At 37.5% G+C, this 23,370-nt stretch overlaps 1 protein-coding gene across 16 annotated transcripts in view; it reads right to left on the reverse strand.

Moving 5' to 3' along the window:
• Positions 1 to 465: 465 nt before the first annotated feature.
• Positions 466 to 23,370, reverse strand: part of LOC127437016 (zinc finger protein 239-like) — a 105,640-nt gene continuing 82,735 nt past the window's right edge. For 5 of the 16 annotated variants that reach the window (XM_051691617.1, XM_051691616.1, XM_051691622.1 and 2 more), the window contains 3 exons: positions 11,120 to 11,384; positions 2,860 to 7,914; positions 466 to 2,771 (listed from right to left, as the gene is read on the reverse strand). In XM_051691617.1, coding sequence (XP_051547577.1) covers positions 1,552 to 2,771; positions 2,860 to 2,950 — 1,311 coding nt within the window. In that variant the 5' untranslated portion in view covers positions 2,951 to 7,914; positions 11,120 to 11,384 and the 3' untranslated portion in view covers positions 466 to 1,551. Of the gene's footprint in view, positions 2,772 to 2,859; positions 7,915 to 11,119; positions 11,385 to 23,370 lie in introns of those variants that run through there. The other 11 variants (XM_051691627.1, XM_051691626.1, XM_051691629.1 and 8 more) reach the window with 7 other exon arrangements.

Consider the following 23,370-nt stretch of genomic DNA (forward strand, 5'->3'; position numbering starts at 1 on the left):
CCTTTTGTTTTAAATCATGCTGTTTTGCCAGAATGGTTAGTCTCATTGACCAGAAATTTGGCACTCGTTAATTATCTCAAATCAACAACCTAAAAGGAGCTTCAGTCTCCCAAAAGGGGACTCCTCTTCCTTTGTTCAGTGAAAGGGGCCACAGGACACAGCTGAGAGATTTTCGGCACCAAATGTATAGATTCATAGATTTATGGCCTGGAAAGGCCCTAAGGTTATTCCTCCAAAAGGTTCCACTTATTTGCTTTGTGTGTCCTTTGCAATGTTTGCTGCCTGGTACACTTAAAGGCACCATCTTTGGCATCAGTCTCTTCGTTTTATGGCTTTGAGGAATTTCCAGGATTAAAAGGTTGGGTTTTCCTGGATTCTAGTCATTTTGCATAGCAATTGTTCGTTCTTCTACATATACTACAGGCCACTATAAATAAAATATGGTTAAAAATGACACAGCACTGATTAATCGTCTACGAGTTTTAATTCCCTTGTTAAGTGATGTGGAACACATTTACAACACATTTATTTTTTAGTATGAGACTATATATTCAGCACATTTAATTCATATTTGCTTACTGATGACAATGATGCTCATGCTAACTTTAAATGAAAAATATAAATCTAAAATAAGGGCATAAGGGTCTCTACAACTAGACTTCTACAAAAATGGATGGAGACTCTTACAAATCAACAATTCAAACTGCTTTTCAAAGGTCTTGTTTAAGTTGTTCTAGTTCAAGTTAGTTTGCCAAAAAATGACAAGTCAGTCATCAATTACCCTCATGTTGTTCCAAACCCATATGTCTGTCTTCCATAGACAACAAAAAGAAATGTTAGGATGAATGTTCATGCTGCTGTTTTCCGTACGATGAAAGTGAACGGGGACAGAGGACAAATCCAAATCCAATGAAATCCAAAAAAGCACCTCAAAAGTACCATAACAGTAGTTCATATGACTTCTATGCTACTGTACATTTCAAGTCTTCTAAAGTCATACAATAGCTTGGTGTGAGAAAGAGACAGAAAAGTTGTTATTCACTGAAAATTCTCCCCTCCGCTATACCTGTCAAATCTCATGTGTGGTTTGAATATGTGGATATTCAAATTTGGCATGATGATCAAATGGTTGTTTATGAGACACCTATGAGATTCACCATCATTGACATTAAACGTAGCTTAACGTGGTGATGTGCCATATTTGAATATTTGTGAATGTGAATTTGAGAACTGTGGTAGAGGACAAGACAAAATTTTTGATCTTTTCTCATGATAAAGAAATTGTATGGCTTCAGAAGACTTGTACTGTATATAGTGCATGAGTTTTCTGGACAACTTTTATGGAGCTTTTTGTAATTTTGAGGAGCTTGGCAGCCACTGGTCACCATTCATTTTCACAGTATGGAAAAGAATAGTGGAAACATTCTGCTAAACTTCTCACTTTGCATTTCAAGGAAGAAAGTCATTCAGGTTTGGATGACATACGGGTGAGAAAATGTGATGAAATCATTGATGTTTCACTCCACACAAAGCACTCAAAATTATCTGAAGTCAAACGCCATGGCTCTTCATGTGTCGTTTCAAGTGTGTGCGACACGTATAAGCCTTCGGACACAGGGGGCATGGAAAGGGCCTCTTTCCAATATGAGTGTACATGTGTTTGCTCAAGTCATATCGTCGAATGAATCTTTTCCCACACTGTAAGCAGCAGTGTGGACGCTCTCCAGTGTGAAAGCACATATGTGCCGTCAGGTGACTCGAAACCACAAATTTCTTGCCGCAGATTTTGCACTGATATGGTTTTTCTCCTGTATGAGAGCGTATATGCACTTGCAAGCATCCGGTGGATACGAATCCCTTTCCGCACTGGCGGCAAACATACGGCTTCTCTCCAGTGTGAATTCTGATGTGGATCTTCAAATTCCCAGACAAGGTAAACTGCTTCTCGCAGTAAGGACAGATGTGCGGCCGTTCACCCGAATGACATCTCATATGCGATTTCAATTGGATCTTGCTATAAAAACGTTTTCCGCATTGCGAACAAAGGAGAGGTTTCTCACCCGTGTGGTTGGAGAGGTGGGCGAGTAGACTGCTGTTTGTGGAAAAGCACTTTCCACACTGATCACATATATATGGCCGGAATTCCGCATGAATTTTGAGATGGCTACGTAATTCGCTGTCAACGCTGAATGTTAAGTCACAAAAGCGACACTTTCCTGGCTGGCGTTCCGGTTTAGATGTTTGAGCATCTTTAGAGTTATGGATCTTCTGGTGGATTAAACTATCTCGATATGACCCAAACGTCTCGTCGCATTCTTTACAATCGTAGCTCTTTTTAACGGCAGGAGCTCTGTGAGTTCGCCGGTGACTGACCAGTTGTGATAGACTTGTGAAAATCCGTCCACATTCAGGGCATTTGTGGGTGGTTTTCTCTTTGTGTACTCTATTGTGTCTGTACAGGGTCTTGAGAGAAGTGAAGTGGGCTGAACACTTGAGGCATTTAAAAACTCTGGACTTACAGCCTTTGCTGTGTGATGCCGGTTGAGTTGAGTTATCAAAAGCAAGCCCGCACTGAGGACACTTGTGTGCCTTTGCCGGGGTGTGAGTTTCTTGGTGCTTTAGAAGATCAGAGCGATAGATGAAATATTTGGTACACTGTTGACATTTGTGGATGGTCCTGCCAGCATAGTGGAAGCCTTTAGAAGGCATCTTTAGAAAGGTGTCTATACTGGGGTGCTGGATGGGCACAGCTGCCTTAAAAATGTAATCTCCTAAAAAGGAAACATGGGACAAAGAAACAGATTCAGTCTAAAGATGAGGCAAAATAAGAATGTTGACAGAAATGTTGAGAGGCTGTACCTCCGTGGGCATCGCTGGCTGATGAGGGTACACTTGGTTCTTCTGAGTTACTACTGTAAAAAGAATAAAGAACATATTTACATATGCTCATATGCAAATATTTACATATTTAGCATATAAAACTTAAGGATGCACAATTAATTAATAATAAATTGAGATGTGTAATTTCCGAGTTACCAAAAATGCAAAAAATAATCACCTATTTGAAACTGATTCCAGAATGAGATAGTACCCACATTCAAAGGAGCAAATGTGTTTTCATAGTCCGGATACAATTACATAAGCAGTGAATTATGTTATGAGGTTAGGCCACAGTCAACTGTTGTTAAAGCGCTGTGTTGCGGGTTCTGATCGCATCTCTCTTTTGAGAGTGGGACTTTTATCCAGAGAAAAATGCTTGATACTTTAATATCTTACAGATAGATGCCAATTGTTAGGTTATTGTTTTGACAAAGGGGCAGCTTTTTCCAGAGATGTTAACCTGGAGCTTCCAGAGATAGGTTCAGTAAAGTGTTGTCACAATACCAAAATTTCAGTAGTTGGTACCGAAACCGGTGAAATTTCATGGTTCTCGATACCAATTTTGATACCACAGCAAAAATTTGCTAATATGGTAATGTGCTATTGAACAATCCTTTAGCCTATTTAAAGTTACATTTCAAAGTATATAATACATTAAAAGAAATGCATGTTTCCTTTATGTGTTTCTCAATTCATTGCTTAAGTGTTTTTAAGCAGGGCCCAAGTGAAATCTGTTTTATTTTTTCCTGTTTTATATTATGAGTTCCTTGTTTTAAAGTTTAATTTAATTTCATCATCAAAATGGTGTCTAATCAAATTAATTCCTAAAACTTTTAACAAGTAAAAACAGAACAAATACTTTAACATGGCATTGTATTTTTAACAAACATTTATTCACTAAAAATGCACTCTTGCTTGTGATATATTGCTTTATTATTATTATTATTATTATTATTATTATTATATCATTATTTTTATTAACATTACTACAGTGAACATTACATTTTACTTTACAGATGTAATATATTTGCGTTGCAATTTCTTCAAATTCAGATGCCTAGCTTTTACTTTGAATTCTGCTTTTATTTTGACGTGTGGTTTTGATGGAAGCTTCAATTCTTCTGATGGATAAACTGTTTGCTTCATGGCACAGTGTGATCGTTAAAGCATAAATAATGGGAGTATAAAATATATAGTCTACATGCAATATGCGCTTCACAGGCTCTGTCATCTCGTTCAATGCAAATGATTATCAATGTTTGTGAAGTTTTCAGTGTATGAGCTTGAATAAAGACTAAGACTGCAGCAAAAAATGTGATCTCATCTTCATCAAAGTCACAAGAATAGAGAAAACAAAATGTGCTTAAGCTGACAACACAAACAATTATAATCTTTCATGTCTTTATTGAACACATCCCATTAAACATTGAGTGCTGTGGAAAAAGTAAGTGAACCCTTGGATTTAATAACTGGTTGATCCTCCTTTAACAGCAATAAACTCAACCAAGCGTGTCCGGTAGCTGCGGATTAGATCTGCACAGCGTTCAGAAGGAATTCTGGACCATTCTTCCTTTCAGCTATTTTCTATTTAAGCCCTCAGAGCAATGCACAATGAGCACTTCACACAAACAAAATCTCAGATGTAGATGCTCAATAGTTTGTTAAATAACGCACTTGGAACAGCTCCAGAGGAGCATTTCACCAGACGTGAACTAACCTACATATAGACACTTACAGGACTTCCTGGAATATTCCAACTGTCAAAATAAAAGGGTTTTAAAGTCAAAGGTGCATGACTTGTTCAGAACTGGTTCCATTCTTTAAAAAATACTGGAATCGTATGATCTTCGTGACTTTCGATTCCGTTAACGGTTCTCCAGCGTGCAATTTTCCGCCAATGTGGCTGGAACACCATTCTGAAATACTCTGACAGTGTTTCCAGCAGCACATCTCTGCAGCAGCGCTGACCTCTACTGTCTCTACAGCATAAAACACACAGCTCTACCAGTGCCGGCTCTTTTGGATCTACAGGATGAAACATACATGCTTCCAGTATAGTTAGATTCCAAAAAGAATTTGTCATGGGAGGATTCATTCTGTCGGTTTGTTTCTGTGTGTCTCCCTCGTGTTGTTGCAGGCACGGGATTAATCACTCCGTTGCTCAGCAACGCTTATTCCCAGCTGCTGCTTGATTAGCTCGGCATCTGCACACTATTTGCTCTTCCCTTTATAAGCAGTCCTTTTGTGTGAGTTCAGTATCGGATCGTTCTCGTGTTGTGTGCTTTGTTACTCATGTTTCTCACGCTATTCTTTTGTATTTTTCTAGTCTGGATATTTTTGCCTATTTTTCCTGTGCTCCAGGCATTATAATCTCCTGTTTCTCTTTGCTCCAGTCGCCGCCATCTCACACCACTCCTTGGAATATATTATCTCTACTCTCTCCCTGCTGCAGCTATCGCCGTCAGAGTCCTCCACTATCATCTTCACCCACCTCATCTCTGGACTGATCTGTTGTTGTGCTACTACATATTTTCATCAGTTACCTGAACTTCTCATTCATTAAACATTGTTATATTTTACTCCTGTGTCTGGGACCTATTAATCACAACAATTATTCAAAGGAGCTGGGTTTTTTTTAATCTACAGCGCAAAACATACGGTGCTTCCAGTATAGTCAGATCCTGAAAGAACCATTCTAATGAGTCGGTTCTTTTGAATCTACAGTGCGAAACATACAGCAATTCCATTTATAGACCAGTATACAAGTAATCTTATATTGATGTTTAAGTTATGAATGTCCAACAAAAAAATTAAATAAGAACTGTTGAAGTCTCACAAGCCTGAAGTATAACATTAGGCTACATGACAGTCTAAACTGTCTCTGGAACTCTTACTGTTTATTTAATGATGACCTGTGTCTCTGTTAAATCAAGCAGAGCTGCATTTCCCAAAAGCATCACAAACTTAAGTTGATTGTAGAGACCATTGGCACCAATGGTTTCTATGATCTACTTAGGCTTACGATGCTTTTGGGAAACGCAGCCCAGGGCAGTTACTGACTGGTTGTACATATGACAGTGTATAATTAAAGATACACAAGTTTTGTTGTAATAAGTGGAATTTTATAAAATAATAAATGTATTAATGAAATATGCCATCACATTTCTTGTTGGTTTAGATTTGTTTATTTAAAACAGTTATGATATAATTTATGTATCTAAAAAGTCTGCAAACACACCTTTTACATGAACTGTATTAAACTTATTTCTGATTTGTTATATCTGCTCTGTAGGAATCTGAAATGATCTCATTATTTGGTAACAGACAGCAGAGGGTAGTAAATGCAGTATAAGAATTGCATTTCTCATTTCCAAATAATTATAAAAAAATAAATTAAAAAAAAGTACTAAAAGAATTACTGGATTCGTTACTGGAACCGTTAAGGAACTGGAATCGTTAAGAGGAATTGGAATCGTAAAATTCCTTATGATTCTCAACCCTATGCATGATTGAAATATATTACTATTGTTTTATAAAATTCTAAAAGTCAATAATAATAATTTATTATTATCATTATTATTTGTTTACAAATTACAACAATATTTAAGTTTACTGGGTTCCAAAAAATAACTGTGTGAATGTGAATAAAAAGTGGACTGATATATTACAAGTAAGTGAAGAAAAAAAGAGATCTGAATCCTTTAATGTCCAGATACAAGTTGAAAAAAAAAAAAGTGCAAAGAAAACTGGCTTCTTTTCTACTGAAGACTTTCACTGGAATTTCTGTTAATTTTGCTGCTACAGTATCCAGTAGACTAGTTAACAATAAAGTTTTGCTTAATAGGCTATTCATTTATATTGAAATAATGTGTAGTTAAAGGTTTGTGTTTCTTTACATGTAAAAGACTACCCCCAGTTAGTATCACAGAGTGAGGTATAGATATTGTAAACTGATTATGAAAAAAACAAAAAAAAAAACAACAACACTGGTAATGGATAAGGATCGGTACTGGCCAATGCTGAGATTTAAGGTATCAGAATCAGATCGGAAGAGAAAAAGTGGTATTGGTGCATCCCTAGTCCTGCCTGTTTAATGTTTTCTGTATAGTAGACTTAAGAACAGATATGTTAACCGTTCCAGTGATTGCTTTGAGAAATTAGCTGTCACTCTCAGGCAGGGTTTCTCAGCTGGGGGTCCGCTGACCCCTAGTGGTCCGTGGTGTAATTGCATGGGCTCCGTAGAATCATCTAAAATATATTAGAAAATGGCATTGTTCAGAGAGGGGAAAAAAACTAAAAGGCCAAAACATACTTCACACAAGTACGCAAACACAGATGCAAGTGCTTGGCCAACGCATGGATATCCATAGCTAGTTGTGGCATCTCCTCTGCGGATGCCTTTCCATTTCTTCCTAGCTCGGAAAAAATCGGTGCTGTAGTTGTTTAAATTTTCTCTTTACAGTGTCGTTATAAGAATTTAGGGAAGCTGCAATTTCTTGCCAAGCAATTTCAATCGCTGTTTTATTTGAATGGAGAGGGGACGAGGGGTCTTAAATATGTTTGTATAACTTGATCAGCAAGACTCTCCTCAAATTGCTGCTCCGCCAATGACAGTTGTTGACTGAAAACAGAAAATCCATTCTTGCACCCCTTGCGGCAATGCAGAGAATGCAGTGCGTACTTGTGTTGGGTTATGAATTGAACACTGACACATTTCACAATGCAATGACGCGTGAAATTGAGATTGCGTAGCAAGGTGCATCTGCATACTTGCGTGAAGTATGTTTGGGCCTTAAAGTGTTAGTTCACCCAAAAATGAAAATTATCTCATACTTTACTCACCCTCAAGCCATCCTAAGTGTATATGACTTTCTTCTTTCAGCCAAACACAATCTGAGTTATATTAAAAAATATCCTGGCTCTTCCAAGCTTTATAATGAGAGTGAATGGTACCTTAGATTTTGAAGCCCAAAAAAGCACATCCATCCATCATAAAAGTAATCCATACTGCTCCAGGGTGTTAATAAAGGCCTTCTGAAGCGAAGAGATGCATTTTTGTAAGAAAAATATTCATATTTATAACTTTATAAACTATAATCAATGGCTTCCAGTAACGGCCCGTCTGCGCGTTCACGAGAGAGTCGAGTTTCGGCGTATGACATAGGTGTAGCGTAAGCTCCGGTGAGAAGTGACGAACGCGGAAGCGCACATTGTTTACAGCAAAGGAAAATGCGCGGACAGCCGTTACCGGAAGCCAGAGATTATATTATAATGTTTGTGTATAAGCATGTTGTGTGCAGCGTGTTTGAGCGGCTGACATCAATTATAGTTCGAATCATATAAATAAGTAGCTTTGGACTATATTGTAAGTCGCAGGACCTTAACGAAATAAGGATGATGAAAGTAAATAAAATAGACTAAAAACGGAAAATATGGTACCTAGGCCTATATTTTTTTTACCATGGCAATATTATTTTCAAAAATAGATGGGGCCTTGAAACTGGTTTGAGATATGATGGGGGTCCATTACTCAAAAAAAGGTTATGAACAACTGCTCTAGGATTCTTTTTTACCTCATTGAGCATTCTGCAATGTGTCATTTTAGTCATTTTGGCTGGACAGCCACTTCTAGGCAAAGTAGCCACAGCACTAAATAATCTGATGACAGATGAATATCTAAGCTCTTTGAGATAACTTTGCAACCCTTTCCATTTTTGTGCAAAGCAACAATTCTCTTTTTTGGGAGGCATGGTCAAAATCATTAGATGCTTCTTGTGAATAGCAAACTCACAATGTTTGAGTACTTTTTATAAATCAGAGTAGCTCTAATCCACACCTCCAATCTCATTTAATTCATTGGATGGCAGGTTTGCCAACTCCTGACTCTAACTACTAGCTTTTGTTGATGTCATTAGCCTTAGGGTTCACATACTTTTTCCAACATACACTGAGAATGTTTGAATGATGTATTCAATATATACAAGAACAATACAATAATTTGTGTTTCTTCATTATTGTCACTAAAATGAAGATCAAACCAGATTTTAAGACAAATTTATACATAAATGCAGGTAATTCCAAATGGTTCACATACTTTTTCTTGCCACTGTATTTATTTTTCTTCAATTTAGTTAACATTGGTTTTATGTTGAAAAAAAGTTTAATATACAGGTGCATCTCAATAAATTAGAATGTCGTGGAAAAGTTCATTTATTTCAGTAATTCAGCTCAAATTGTGAAACTCGTGTATTAAATAAATTCAATGCACACAGACTGAAGTTGTTTAAGTCTTTGGTTCTTTTAATTGTGATGATTTTGGCTCACATTTAACAAAAACCCACCAATTCACTATCTCAAAAAATTAGAATATGGTGACATGCCAATCAGCTAATCAACTCAAAACACCTGCAAAGGTTTCCTGAGCCTTCAAAATGGTCTCTCAGTTTGGTTCACTAGGCAACACAATCATGGGGAAGACTGCTGATCTGAAAGTTGTCCAGAAGACAATCATTGACACCCTTCACAAGGAGGGTAAGCCACAAACATTCATTGCCAAAGAAGCTGGCTGTTCACAGAGTGCTGTATCCAAGCATGTTAACAGAAATTTGAGTGGAAGGAATAAATGTGGAAGAAAAAGATGCACAACCAACCGAGAGAACCGCAGCCTTATGATTGTCCAGCAAAATCGATTCAGGAATTTGGGTGAACTTCACAAGGAATGGACTGAGGCTGGGGTCAAGGCATCAAGAGCCACCACACACAGACGTGTCAAGAAATTTGGCTACAGTTGTCGTATTCCTCTTGTTAAGCCACTCCTGAACCACAGACAACGTCAGAGGCGTCTTACCTGGGCTAAGGAGAAGAAGAACTGGACTGTTGCCCAGTGGTCCAAAGTCCTCTTTTCAGATGAGAGCAAGTTTTGTATTTCATTTGGAAACCAAGGTCCTAGAGTCTGGAGGAAGGGTGGAGAAGCTCATAGCCCAAGTTGCTTGAAGTCCAGTGTTAAGTTTCCACAGTCTGTGATGATTTGGGGTGCAATGTCATCTGCTGGTGTTGGTCCATTGTGTTTTTTGAAAACCAAAGTCACTGCACCCGTTTACCAAGAAATTTTGGAGCACTTCATGCTTCCTTCTGCTGACCAGCTTTTTAAAGATGCTGATTTCATTTTCCAGCAGGATTTGGCACCTGCCCACACTGCCAAAAGCACCAAAAGTTGGTTAAATGACCATGGTGTTGGTGTGCTTGACTGGCCAGCAAACTCACCAGACCTGAACCCCATAGAGAATCTATGGGGTATTGTCAAGAGGAAAATGAGAAACAAGAGACCAAAAAATGCAGATGAGCTGAAGGCCACTGTCAAAGAAACCTGGGCTTCCATACCACCTCAGCAGTGCCACAAACTGATCACCTCCATGCCACGCCGAATTGAGGCAGTAATTAAAGCAAAAGGAGCCCCTACCAAGTATTGAGTACATATACAGTAAATGAACATACTTTCCAGAAGGCCAACAATTCACTAAAAATGTTTTTTTTTATTGGTCTTATGATGTATTCTAATTTTTTGAGATAGTGAATTGGTGGGTTTTTGTTAAATGTGAGCTAAAATCATCACAATTAAAAGAACCAAAGACTTAAACTACTTCAGTCTGTGTGCATTGAATTTATTTAATACACGAGTTTCACAATTTGAGTTGAATTACTGAAATAAATGAACTTTTCCACGACATTCTAATTTATTGAGATGCACCTGTATAACATGTGAGAACTGCTCAAGGGTCTCAATACCTTTGCAAGGCACTGTATACCGTGATGGAAGATTTTGGTCAAAGTGTAAACATGCATTACTGTAAGTGAATTTTTCAGTGATAATAATCTATTCTAAATGTTAATAACAAATTAGATTTTAATGCTGTTAAGAGGACCTATGTGAAGTTGACCATTAGGCTCTTTCTTGATTTATTTATGTAGAAAATTGCAAATAAGTAACTCTGAAATCCAGTTTATGTTTTGGATGATTAGCCTACATAAAGAAAATTACATCAAATTGCTCACAAAATAAGTACATTAGGCACTTTGAGTGCAGTGTCAGAAAAGCACAACGTCTAAAATTAATTAATTAATGTAACTTATATGTAAAATACTAAATTCAATAAATACGATTATAATATCAAGGGAAAAAGGAAAAATTCCGATTTTTAATTTAGAAAGAGTAATAAACAAATGTTATGTGGTAACTTACTGTTGCAGTTCATCTACATTAATGTCTTTTTCTCCATCACTATCTCTTTCTGATGAGTCATTGGAGCTGCAATCCACATCCTGGACATTTTGATCTTCTGTCTCAGTCTGCTTGACCACACTGGGTTCCGGGATTGGCAGGTTTTCAGAATCAACAAGCAGCTGTAACTTGTCATCATCGCTGTGCTGGTTTATAATGGCTAAGTCACCAAGAGGAGGCAGCAACAATGAGGACACGATTCGATCCTCCACTATTGATGGAAGAACTTGGAGGAAAATGTAAAACATTTTGAAATGAATAAACAAAAAAACATTTTTTATTGTGCACAACTATATTTCTGTAGAATTTTAATTAATTTTAACTTGTTAATTGAATTGTGTACAACAGTATTTTTCTAATATTTTTCTATAATAGATCTGGGTCCTGATCTTTAAGCATTGGTTAGCTGAAGTTTCGGCATACTGCCTCTTGGCATAAATGTGGGATTTTCTGTTCTTCAAAGCAAATCTTAAATGGATAGTTCACACAAAAATGAAAATTCTCTCATCATTTACTCATCCTCATGCCATCCCATATGTGTATGACTTTCTTCTGCAGAACACAAATTATGATTTTTTGAAGAATATTTGAGCTCTGTAGGTCCATACAATGTAAGTGAATGGGTGCCAAAATTTTGATGCTCAAAAAAGCTCATAAAGGCATCATAAAATTAATCCTTATTACTCCAGTGTTTTACTCCATATCTTCAGAAGTGATATGATAAACAGATCAATATTAAAGTTATTTTCTGCAAGAAATTGTTCAACCTGCCCAGTAGGGGGTGATATGCATGAAGAACGTGAATCACCAAAAACACAAGAAAAATGTGAAAGTCAAGTCATTTTTATTTGTGTAGCGCTTTTCATAACACACATTGTTTCAAAACAGCATTAAAATCATGCATTAACAGAAAATGAAACTGTAATATCTATAAATTCTTAGAGTCATCATTGTGTAGTTTGATTACATATGACTGAAAATTGTGTTTAAAAATAAACAATTAAATAATTAAATAATAATTGTATTTGGAACCCCAGTGCGCAAGCCAAAGGCTACTGTGGCAAGGAACACAAAACTCCATAAGATGTTGGTGAAATATAACCTTGGGAGAAACCAGGCTCACTGTGGGGGCCAGTTCCCCTCTGACTAAACAGCATGAAAATAATGCCAATATTAGTTATTTATGTGCAGTGCAAGTCATGGTTTAAAATGAGTAAACTAAGTAAGTGTTAAGGTCCAGTGTTTAAACAAAGATTTTGTATGAACTGTAAGATTGTTAAAGTTAAAGTGGATATTTACTGAGCAGGGAGGAGTAAAAAGGACTTAAATTTTTATCTGTTTCTTACCCACACCTATCATATCGCTTCTGAATACACTGATTTAACCACTGGAGTCCTATGGTTACTTTTATGTCACGGTCCTGCCACTATGTCAGTCTGGGTCTTGGTCTGACGGGACCGTGGCATTATCGTCCCATGTCTGTCACTGTGTCTTTGGTCTGTCTTGTTTCATGTCGGGATTGTGGTGTCTGGATCCTGACTTCCTGTCTGGTTCAGTTTCGGTCGGTGTTGGGAGTCATGCTCCATGTCTGTCTGTCTGTCTATTGACGTAGGTGCATCGCATTTATGTCATCGTGGCAGCATGTACTCACGTCAATAGTTTGTCTGTCTCTTGCGAACATAGCTGCACTTTGTGCTCGCGTTGCACACCCAGGTCACGAGCTGTCTTCATGTTGTGCTGAGGTTCGGTCACTTCGGTAAGGTGTTGGGTGTGTGTGTGGCCGAACTCTCACACAGGTGTCCTGTCTTGTTGTCGCCTGTTGCGTGCATCATGTGGCATTTGCCTTGAGATGTACCCTCAAGTTCTCATAAGTGTGAGAATACGTGGCATCGCTTTGTTTGGCATTGCTACGCATTCTCTCGTCTTGTTTGTCAGTTGGCATGGGCGTATACTGCCTTATTTTCTTGGCGATGCGCACTCATGCCATTCGGGTGTTTTATTGTCTTGTGAGAGCACGTGGCTTTGTTGTGTTTGTTTCGCCACGTGTCTCTCTGTTTTACATCATATCCTGCCTCCTTGTTTGCCCATTATTAGTTCATTTGTTACACCTGCCCTGTGTTAACCCATTTTATTTCTCTCCCTATTTTAGTCTCCTCGTGTTTGCTGTCCAGGGCCAGTTCCTCTTGTTTCCAGTCTTGTGTGTATTCCAGACGGTTCTGTTGGTTAGTCTTGTTGCCCAACTCATGTTGTTTCCGTTTATCATCCCATCCCTTCCCGGTCGGTCCTATATCATTGTGCCCTGTTTTCCCTACCCCAGCCTGGATACCCTTTTTCCCCTTCAGGTTAGTTTATGTTTATTGTTTTTCCCCCTTGCGGGAGTTTGAGTTATTTTCCTTTTTTTGTATTCAATAAATTCCCTTTTTTGAACTCTGCTATTGGGTCCTGCCTCTACATCTCTGACACTTTTATGCTAACTTAAGTGATTTTTGGAGCTTCAAAATTTTGGCACCCATTCACTTGCATTATTTGGACCAAAAGAGCTGAAATATTCTTCTAAATATCTTCATTTGAGTTCAGCAGATGAAAGAAAGTCATGCACTACTGGGATGGCATTAGGGTGAGTATACAATGAGAGAATTAAAATTTTTGGGTGAACTATTTCTTTAATGTTTATCCAGCTATGTTAAAAGAGCAATATCGGTCTTCTCAACCCGTTTGCTGGCGGATAAACTATTCCAGTATATATCTCAGGCTTTTTATGGGAAGTTGTTCTAACTAAGTCAAGTTCATTACTGAAGTTCAAGAACAACATTTTACCGATGTACAACAATGTATTACAAAATGCTGGTCATTGGGTAAATGCCACAGAACGTATCCATAGACGTGCATATGAAATCTTTTTAGGAAGATTTTAGGTTAAAAATGTTATGAATGTATATGGGAAAGTGTATATCTTAGATCTTGTATATCTTTATACCATTTTTAATCACCCATTGGCCTTCATTAATTTATTTAAAGCCCTGCAAAATAGTACAAATAGTCATTGGTAACAATCATTTAAAAACGTTCATTAATAAATCATTAACAAGCATTATACAATGCTTAAATTTCATTAGTTAATATATAATTAAATAGTTAGAAATATGAGATAATGTGCTTGCTACTGTTCACTAATGAATTTAATCTAACATTAACTAATGATCTGTTAAGATTTAGGTAATGTCAATTCAAATATTTATGTTAATAAAATTTAATTCCTAAATAGCTTTGCACTTTTTAACATCTACAAATGATTTTAACAAATGTTTTATAATGATTAGTAGATCATTTGTTAATTTACATTTGAATGCTTACACATGTGATTACACTTTTTCATAAATGAGCTCATGCACTTTTTTTTTTTTTTTTTGCATTTACAAATGTTTTCAGAAATTATTCATATTTTTCACCACTTCACACACTATCCATGTTTACAAATTATTCATTAATGTCCAGCTAATTAGTATCCAAGGTCTGTCAAAGTCACACATTTGCTGTTTGTTTGTTGATGTAAGCATTGTTTTTTTGTTTTTTTACTATTTACACATTTCTACAAATAATTAATTAATTATTTGCTTATACTTTTGAAGTACCCAAACTAAATTTGAAACTATTAATCTATTGTAAATGCTTATAAAGGATTACAAATAATTATTTAGTACCTTTATGGGCATTGGACTTCAAGCTACTGTAACTAAGTTTGTGTGAGGGGTGGTTTGTTATATTTAGTTGTATAATTGCTAAAGACATCAACAACAACATTAAGGGGGAAACTGTGTATTGCCTCAATAACAGATTTGTGATTTAAAAACAAAAAAACAAACAAAAAAACAACAGGACTCAATTGTGCCTAAGGTTGCTACTTTGGGTGGATAATGTTTTCAGATGGTCCTTACTACACCCTCCACAGTTTTAGCATGTTTTAGCACAATTTGTGAACTTTGAGATGGCCTCTTACCCACCGTAGGTAAAATTAAATACAGGATAAATCATGTCCTGTATCATTTCGATACGGGACGGGTGTCAATCCTAATTGTTCCAGGGTTGATGGGTGATCAGGCCTGGATGTGTCTAGTCCAGCAGAACTCCATTATGAATGCAGTTTCATAGATTCGGGGATTTAGTAACTAAGGGGCTAATACCTTTTCACAAAGGCTCAGTTGGTATTGGATAAATGTTCTTTGCTTCAGTAAATAACTATCATTTACAAACTGTATTTTGTGTTTACTCAGACTGCCTTTATGTTTTGAATGTTATGAATGTTTGAAAATTTAATATGAGAAAAAACATATAGTCAGGATATAGTCATATAGTCACAAATACAGAAGAAATCAGGATCAGGGCAAATACATTTTCACAGCACTGTGTGTGTGTGTGTATATGTATATATATATATATATATATACACACACACACACACACACACACACACACACACACTGTTGAAGTCAGAAGTTTACATACACCTTAGCCAAATACATTTAAACTTTCATCATTCACAAATCCTGACATTTAATCGTAGAAAACATTCACTCTCTTAGGTCAGTTATCACTACTTTATTTTAAGAATGTGAAATGTCAGAATAATTGTAGAGCGAATTATTTATTTCAGCTTTTATTTCTTTCATCACATTCCCAGTGGGTCAGAAGTTTACATACACTTTGTTAGTATTTGGTAGCATTGTCTTTAAATTGTTTAACCTGGGTCAAACTTTTTGGGTAGCCTTCCACAAGCTTCTCACAATAAGTTGCTGGAATTTTGGCCCATTCCTTCAGACAGAACTGGTGTAACTGTGTCAGGTTTGTAGGCCTCCTTGCTCGCACATGCTTTTTCAGTTCTGCCCAGACATTTTCTAATGGACTGAGGTCAGTGCTTTATGATGGCCACTCCAATACCTTGACTTTGTTGTCCTTAAGCCATTTTGCCACAACTTTGAGGTCATTGTCCATTTGGAAGACCCATTTGCGACCAAGCTTTAACTTCTGGCTGATGTACTGAGATGTTGCTTCAATATATCCACATCATTTTCCTTCCTCATGATGCAATCTATTTTGTAAAGTGCACCAGTCCCCCCTGCAGCAAAGCACCCCCACAACACCCCCATGCTTCATGGTTGGGATGGTGTTCTTCGGCTTGCAAGCCTCACCCTTTTTCCTCCAAACATAACAATGGTCATTATGGCCAAACAGTTCAATTTTTGTTTCATCAGACCAGAGGATATTTCTTCAGAAAGTAAGATATTTGTCCCCATGTGTACTTGCAAACTGCAGTCTGGCTTTTTTTTATTGCAGTTTTGGAGCAGTGGCTTCTTCCTGGCTGAGCAGCCTTTCGGGTTATGTTGATATAGGACTCGTTTTACTGGGAATATAGATCCTTGGCTACCTGTTTCCTCTAGCATCTTCACAAGGTCCTTTGCTGTTGTTCTGGGATTGATTTGCACATTTCGCACCAAGCTACGTTCAGGCGTTTGGAAATTGCTTCCAAGGATGAACCAGACTTGTGGAGGTCCATGATTTTTTTTTCTGAGGTCTTTGCTGATTTCTTTTGATTTTCCCATGATGTCAAGCAAAGAGGCACCGAGTTTGAAGGTATGCCTTAAAATAAATCTACAGTTACACCTCCAACTGACTCCAATTAGCCAATTGCCTAAAGGCTTGACATAATTTTCTGGAATTGTCCAAGCTGCTTAAAAGGCACAGTTAACTTAAGTGTATGTAAACTTTTGACACACTGGAATTGTGATATAGTCAATTAAAAGTGAAACAATCTGTCTGTAAACAATTGTTGGAAAAATTACTTGTGTCATGCACAAAGTAGATGTCCTAAACGACTTACCAAAACTAGTTTGCTAATATGGAATCTGTGAAGTGGTTAAAAATTAGTTTGAATGACTTCAACATAAGTGTATATATATATATATATATATATATATAAAATATATAAAATAAATACAGTATATAATACAGATTGAAATTCAGTTGAAATAAATTGCAATATTGTGGCAGATGAATAAAGCATTGATTAGAAATACAAAAAGTGGCTTAAGAACTGTTTTGCAAAGAGTTTGTCCAGTTCTCACAGTATGTGTTCTTGCCAAAGCCCGATCTCTGTTCTTGCGTTCTATCTGCGCTCTTTAAATTGTTGCTCTAAGTATATGTGCATGATTTTGGAGTATCTCACTGGTATTCCACATCTTAAACTCTGCATTTTTAGGACGCTGTGTCAAGTTAAAAGTAGGGGAAACTTTAAAAAAAATCGCATCTCAAGATTCCTGTATTCTGTTGTGCTTCCTCAGTGAGTAGTTCTCATTCTCTTGCTGTGCTGCTTGTGAGATTTGAGGTTTCAGATATGAAAGGAAAATCCATACTTTTATTACAGAATGTACGTACTTATCAGGGGGCACGATTAATTGCGTTATTTGTTATACAATCAATTGCACTAAATTAACGCTTAAAATTTGCACACACACACACACACACACACACACACACACAGTGGATATAAAAAGTCTACACACCCGTTATAACAGTAGGTTTTTGTGATGTAAAAAATGTACGATAAATCATGTCACAATTTTTGCACCTTTAATGTAAAAATTACAACCTATGCAATGCCACTGAAAACCAAAGTGACATTTAAAAAAAAAAAACTAAGAATAACCTAACTGCATAAGTGTGCACATACCTGAACTAATACTTAGTTGAAGCACCCTTTGATTTTATTACAGCACTCAGTCTATTTGGATAAAAGTCTATTATCTTAGCACATCTTGACTTGAGAAAATTTTCCCACTCTTCTTTGCAAAAACGTTCCAGATCTGTCAAATTGCGAGGGCATCTCCTGTGTATGGCCCTCTTAATGTCCCCCCACAGATTTTCTATAGGAGTCAGGTCTGGGCTCTGGCTGGGCCATTCCAAAACATTAATCTTTTTTTGCTGAAGCCATTCTTTTGTTGATTTGGATGTGTGCTTTGGATCATTGTCATGCTGAAAGGTGAAAAGCTCTTCATTTTCAGCTTTCTAGCAGATGCCAGAAGGTTCTGTGACAAAATTGACTGGTACTTGGAGCTATTCATGATTCCCTCCACCTTAACTAAAGCCCCATTCCAGCTGAAGAAAAGCAGCCCCAAGCATGATGCTGCCACCACCATGCTTCACCGTTTGTATGGTGTTCTTTTGCTGATGTGCCGTGTTGTTTTTGCACCAAATATACCTTTTACAATTTTGGGCAAAAAGTTCAATCTTGGACTCATCAGACCATAACACATTTTTCCACATGGTTTTGGGAGACTGAATATAGGTTTTTGCTGGGTTTGGGTGTTTTTTTTTCCATCAGAAAAGGCTTGGTCTTGCCACCATGCCCCATAGCCCATACAGATGAAGAATACGGGAGATAGTTGTCACATGTAGGGAGCAACCAGTACTTGCCAGAAAGAGCTGCAGCTCCTTTAATATTGCTGTAGGCCTCTTGACAGCCTCCCTGACCAGTTTTCTCTGTCTCTTCTCATCAATTTTGGAGGGACATCCTGTTCTTGATAATGTCACTGTTGTGCCATACTTTCTCCACTTGTTGATGACTGTCTTTACTGTGTTCCATGGTATATCTAATGCCTTGGAAATTTTTTTGTAGCCCTCACCTGAGGGATACCTTTCAACAATGAGATCCCGTTGATGCTTTGTAAGCTCTTATATGGCTCTTGTAGTAGCATGCAACCAAGAAGATGTCAGAAAAATCCTACAAGAACAGCTGAGATTTATTTGGAGTTAATCAGAGTCACTTCAGGTGAAGACAGGTGTGTACTATTTCACATGAGCTTGATGATTGGTTGATTCTGAACACAGCCACATACCCAATTATAAAAGGGCGTGCACACTTATGCAGTTAAGTTATTCTAAGTTTTTTTGTTTTTTCTCACTTTTCTCACTCACTATGGTTTTCAGTGGCATTGCATATGTTGTAATTTTTACATTAAAGGTGCAAAAAGTCTGATTTGATTTATCTTTGTTTAATTTTGTACATCACAAAAACCTGCTGTTTTAACATGGGTGTATACTTTATATCCACTGTATATTTATATTTATTTATATTTAAGCAATATCAAATGAGCAAGAATGCGATATGGCCCTACATCAGCACTGCTGTGATTCAGCCGCAGGCAAGTGGCCGCGGGCCGAGTTCCGTAGGTAATCACAGCAATGCTGATTTAGGGCCATATTGCACGATTGCGAGTGTGATATTGCTACTATACAACAGTTCAATGAACAATTACATTTTTAAGAATTACAAAAACGCATTTGTGCAAGGAACTACTTCATTATGCGATGGATCAGAATCTGCCATTGCTGGTTCAAACCAAATGATGCGTACAAGCCTCTCAAAAACATTACTTCAGAACTACTAGTATTAAAGCTTGGGCTGTTTCTAACATGTTATTGGAGAAACAATGACATGTGTGTGTTCTAGATTTTAAATTCTAGAGACTGTAGTGTGAATATACCAGGAAATCCCAGTTACAGAAATACTCAAACCAGCTCACCTGGCACCAACAATCATGCCACGGTCCAAATCACAAATTAATTCTGATGGTTGATATGAACATTAACTGAAGCTCCTGACCTGTATCTGCCTGATTTTATGCACTGCTGCCACATGATTGACTGATTAGATAATCGCATGGATGATTGTTGGTGCCAGACATGCTGGTTTGAGTATTTCTGTAACTGGGATTTCCACACACAACAGTCTCTAGAATTTACTTAGAATGGTGCCAAAAACTTCCAGTGAGCGGCATTTCTGTGGACGGGGGGGTTCTACAGTCTGAACTCCTTGGTTCTACCGTATAACAGCGCCCTCTAGAGGTTAAATAAAAAAAAACAATCACTGACCCCGCCTGGAGTTTGTTGTGCAACATGACAAGGCTATTTATAGAGACGGACGTTTTAAATGCCAATTTAAAACATGGACAGAGCAAAGGCTAGGTATGTATACAATGCACGTTATTATCATCATGGTACAATAAATCAGTAAATTAAGACAACCAGTTTTAATGTGGTTTGATAATTAATTTGTTTATAACTAATCACTGCACTGGAGAATTGCATCAATCAATCAATCAATGTATTTTTATATAGCACATTTAAAAACATCTTTGTTGACCAAAGTGCTTCACAATCAAGAATCTAGAAACAGTTAAGAGATTAAGAATAAAGGAAACATCACCACTCATAACATACATATAAACAATATAGATTCCACAGGAAAGAATATATATTAAAAAGGACAGCATATGTGCATATAACTCCAGTTTAAGTTTCCCTATATTCAAAAGCAAGAGAAAAGAGATACCTTTTCAATTGACACTTGAAGACCTCAACAGATGGGGCCAAACGAATATAAAGGGGAAGATTATTCCATAGTTTAGGGGCAACTACCGAAAAAGCTCGATCCCCCTTAGATTTTTGCTTGGACCAAGGGACAGCCAACAGCATTTGGTTTGAAGATCTCAGTAGCCTAGAAGATTTGTGGTGGCTTAGGAGATCACTAATGTACTGAGGAGATTGTGTAGTGCTTTAAAACCAATAATAAAATCTTAAAATCAATTCTGTAGAGGATACCATAGGAGTAATATGCTCCCTTTTTTTTTGGTGTCAGTCAGTAGCCTGGCTGCAGCATTCTGCACGAGTTGCAGATGGGATAGTTGCAGCTGACAGACCCCTGCGTAGTGTTACAATAGTCTAGTCTCTAGAAAATAAAAGCATGAAGATCTGTCTCTAAATCTTTTAAACTAAGCAAGGGTTTTGGCCTAGAAATCACTGAGCTGGTAAAAGCTGTTATTAACAACAGAATTTATCTGATTCTCAAAGCAGAAGTGCAGAATCAATTATGACACCGAGATTTCTCACCTTATCTTTCACAGTTATCACCAAGGGAGCAAGAATACCTGCCATCCTCTCAGTATTTAGGAGGCCCAAATATAATAATCTCTGACTTGTTTTCATTTAGCTGGAGAAAATTATTAGACAACCAACTTTTAACCCCTTCCAGACAGACCATCAGGGAATTAAGGGACTGATCATTCCCAATATTCAGAGGTAGATACAGCTGTGTGTTGTCTGCATAAATATGATAAGAAATGGCATGTCGGTGGCAAATAGAGCCTAGAGGTGGTATGTATAATGAAAACAGAATTGGGCCCAAGATAGAGCTTTGAGGGAGGCCATATTTCAGGGTAACAGAGGAGGATGAACAGTTTCCAATGTTCACAGAAAATGGACCCATCATGAAGATATTAATCAAACCACTTCAGTGCAGTCCCTCGGATGCCAATATCACACTCCATGCGATCCAAGAGAATCAAGTGATTGACAGAGTTGAATGCTGCACTGAGGTCTAACATAATCAACACTACAGCCATCCCAGAGTCAACAGCTACTAATAAATCATTTGTAACTTTTAACAGGGCAGTCTCTGTGCCATGACCGGCTCTAAATCCAGACTGGAATATGTCTAGGATGTCATTTTCTGATTTAAAAAAAATGGGTGATTTGAGATAAAACAACTTTCTCTAACACTTTTGATAAAAATGGTAACTTTGAGATTGGATGAAAATTTTCCAGCACTGTGGGGTAAAGACCTGTTTTTTTGTTTGTTTTTTTATTAAAGGATGAACCGCTGATTGTTTAAAACAAGGCAGGACAATACCATTAGTCAAAGAGCTGTTTACAATGGACTGAACACTAGGGCCTATAATGTCAAACAGGTCTTTCACAAATCGAGGAGGGATAGCATCCAAAGGACTGGATGTCAGTTTCATATGTTTAATTATGAGAGACAGGATCAAAATGGTTGAATATCCAAGAACTTGAAATGGGAGACGATAATTCAATATTAGATGAAGTAATGTGTGATCTGATAAGATCAATCTTATTTCCAATAAGTTTAAAAAGTCTTCACAGGCATTTGGAGTTGAATTTAATGGTGTGATAGCCGGGTTTAGCACCTTGTTTATGTGCAAAGCAGGACTTTTTGGCAGTGAGCATTTCTATTTATTAAGTCTGAGAAGTATTTTGTTCTTGGAGCTTTGGCCACACACTGATAATTACTGAGTGAGTCTCTTAAAATTTCATAAGAAATCTGAAGCTTGTCTCTCTTCCACCAGTGTTCAGTTTTCCTACAGATCTGCCTAAGAGCACATGTCTCATTATTGAACCATGGTTGAGGTTGAGAAGTGGGGCACCACCATTCATAATGTCCAGGCATGAACAGTACAGTCAACTCCTCTGTACCTAGAGAGGGCTCTGGGGTCTCAATAATATTGAGCTCAGAATAAGCTCAGAATAAGCTCACCTTTAAACGAGAGGCAGTGGAACATGCTTTTACATCAATGAAAGTTGGTGTACAGATGTAACAACGTTAAAGAGGATGTGCTGTCCTAATTTGGAAGCGCTCTTTATTAACTGTAAGCCTTTCTACTCGCCGCGGGAGTTTTCCTCGTTTATTCTGGTGAGTGTGTATATCACGCCAAACGCGTGTTTGAACACAGCGCTGCAACAGTTGGCTAATCAAATCACAGACACAGAACAACAATACCTGGACTCAGTTATTATTCTTGGGGATTTTAACAAAGCAAATCTCACACGTGAACTGCCCAAATACAAACAGCACATTACATGCCCCACCAGAGACAGGAACATACTGGATCATTGTTACACAACAATAAAGGATGCATATCGCTCTGTCCCTAGAGCAGCTTTGGGACTCTCTGATCACTGTCTGGTTCATCTTCTTCCAACCTACAGGCAGAAATTAAAATCAACCAAGCCAGTAGTAAGGACTGTAAAGAGATGGACCAATGAATCAGAGCGAGAACTACAAGCCTGCTTCGATTGCATGGCTTGGAGTGTTTTTGAGGCTGCAGCCACAGACCTGGACGAGCTCACAGATACTGTAACATCATATATCAGTTTCTGTGAGAATATGTGCATTCCTACTAGGACTTATTTAAAGTTCAACAATGACAAACCGTGGTTTACAGCAGAGCTCAGGCAGCTTCGTCAGGCCAAAGAGAATGCTCACAAGGGTGGGGATAAAGTCTTGTACATTCAAGCCAGGAACACACTGAACAAGGAAATCAGAGTGACTAAAAGAAGATACTCTGAGAAGCTGAAAAACA

Source organism: Myxocyprinus asiaticus, chromosome 47 (genome assembly GCF_019703515.2).
Source record: "Myxocyprinus asiaticus isolate MX2 ecotype Aquarium Trade chromosome 47, UBuf_Myxa_2, whole genome shotgun sequence".
Taxonomy (NCBI): Eukaryota; Metazoa; Chordata; class Actinopteri; order Cypriniformes; family Catostomidae; genus Myxocyprinus; species Myxocyprinus asiaticus.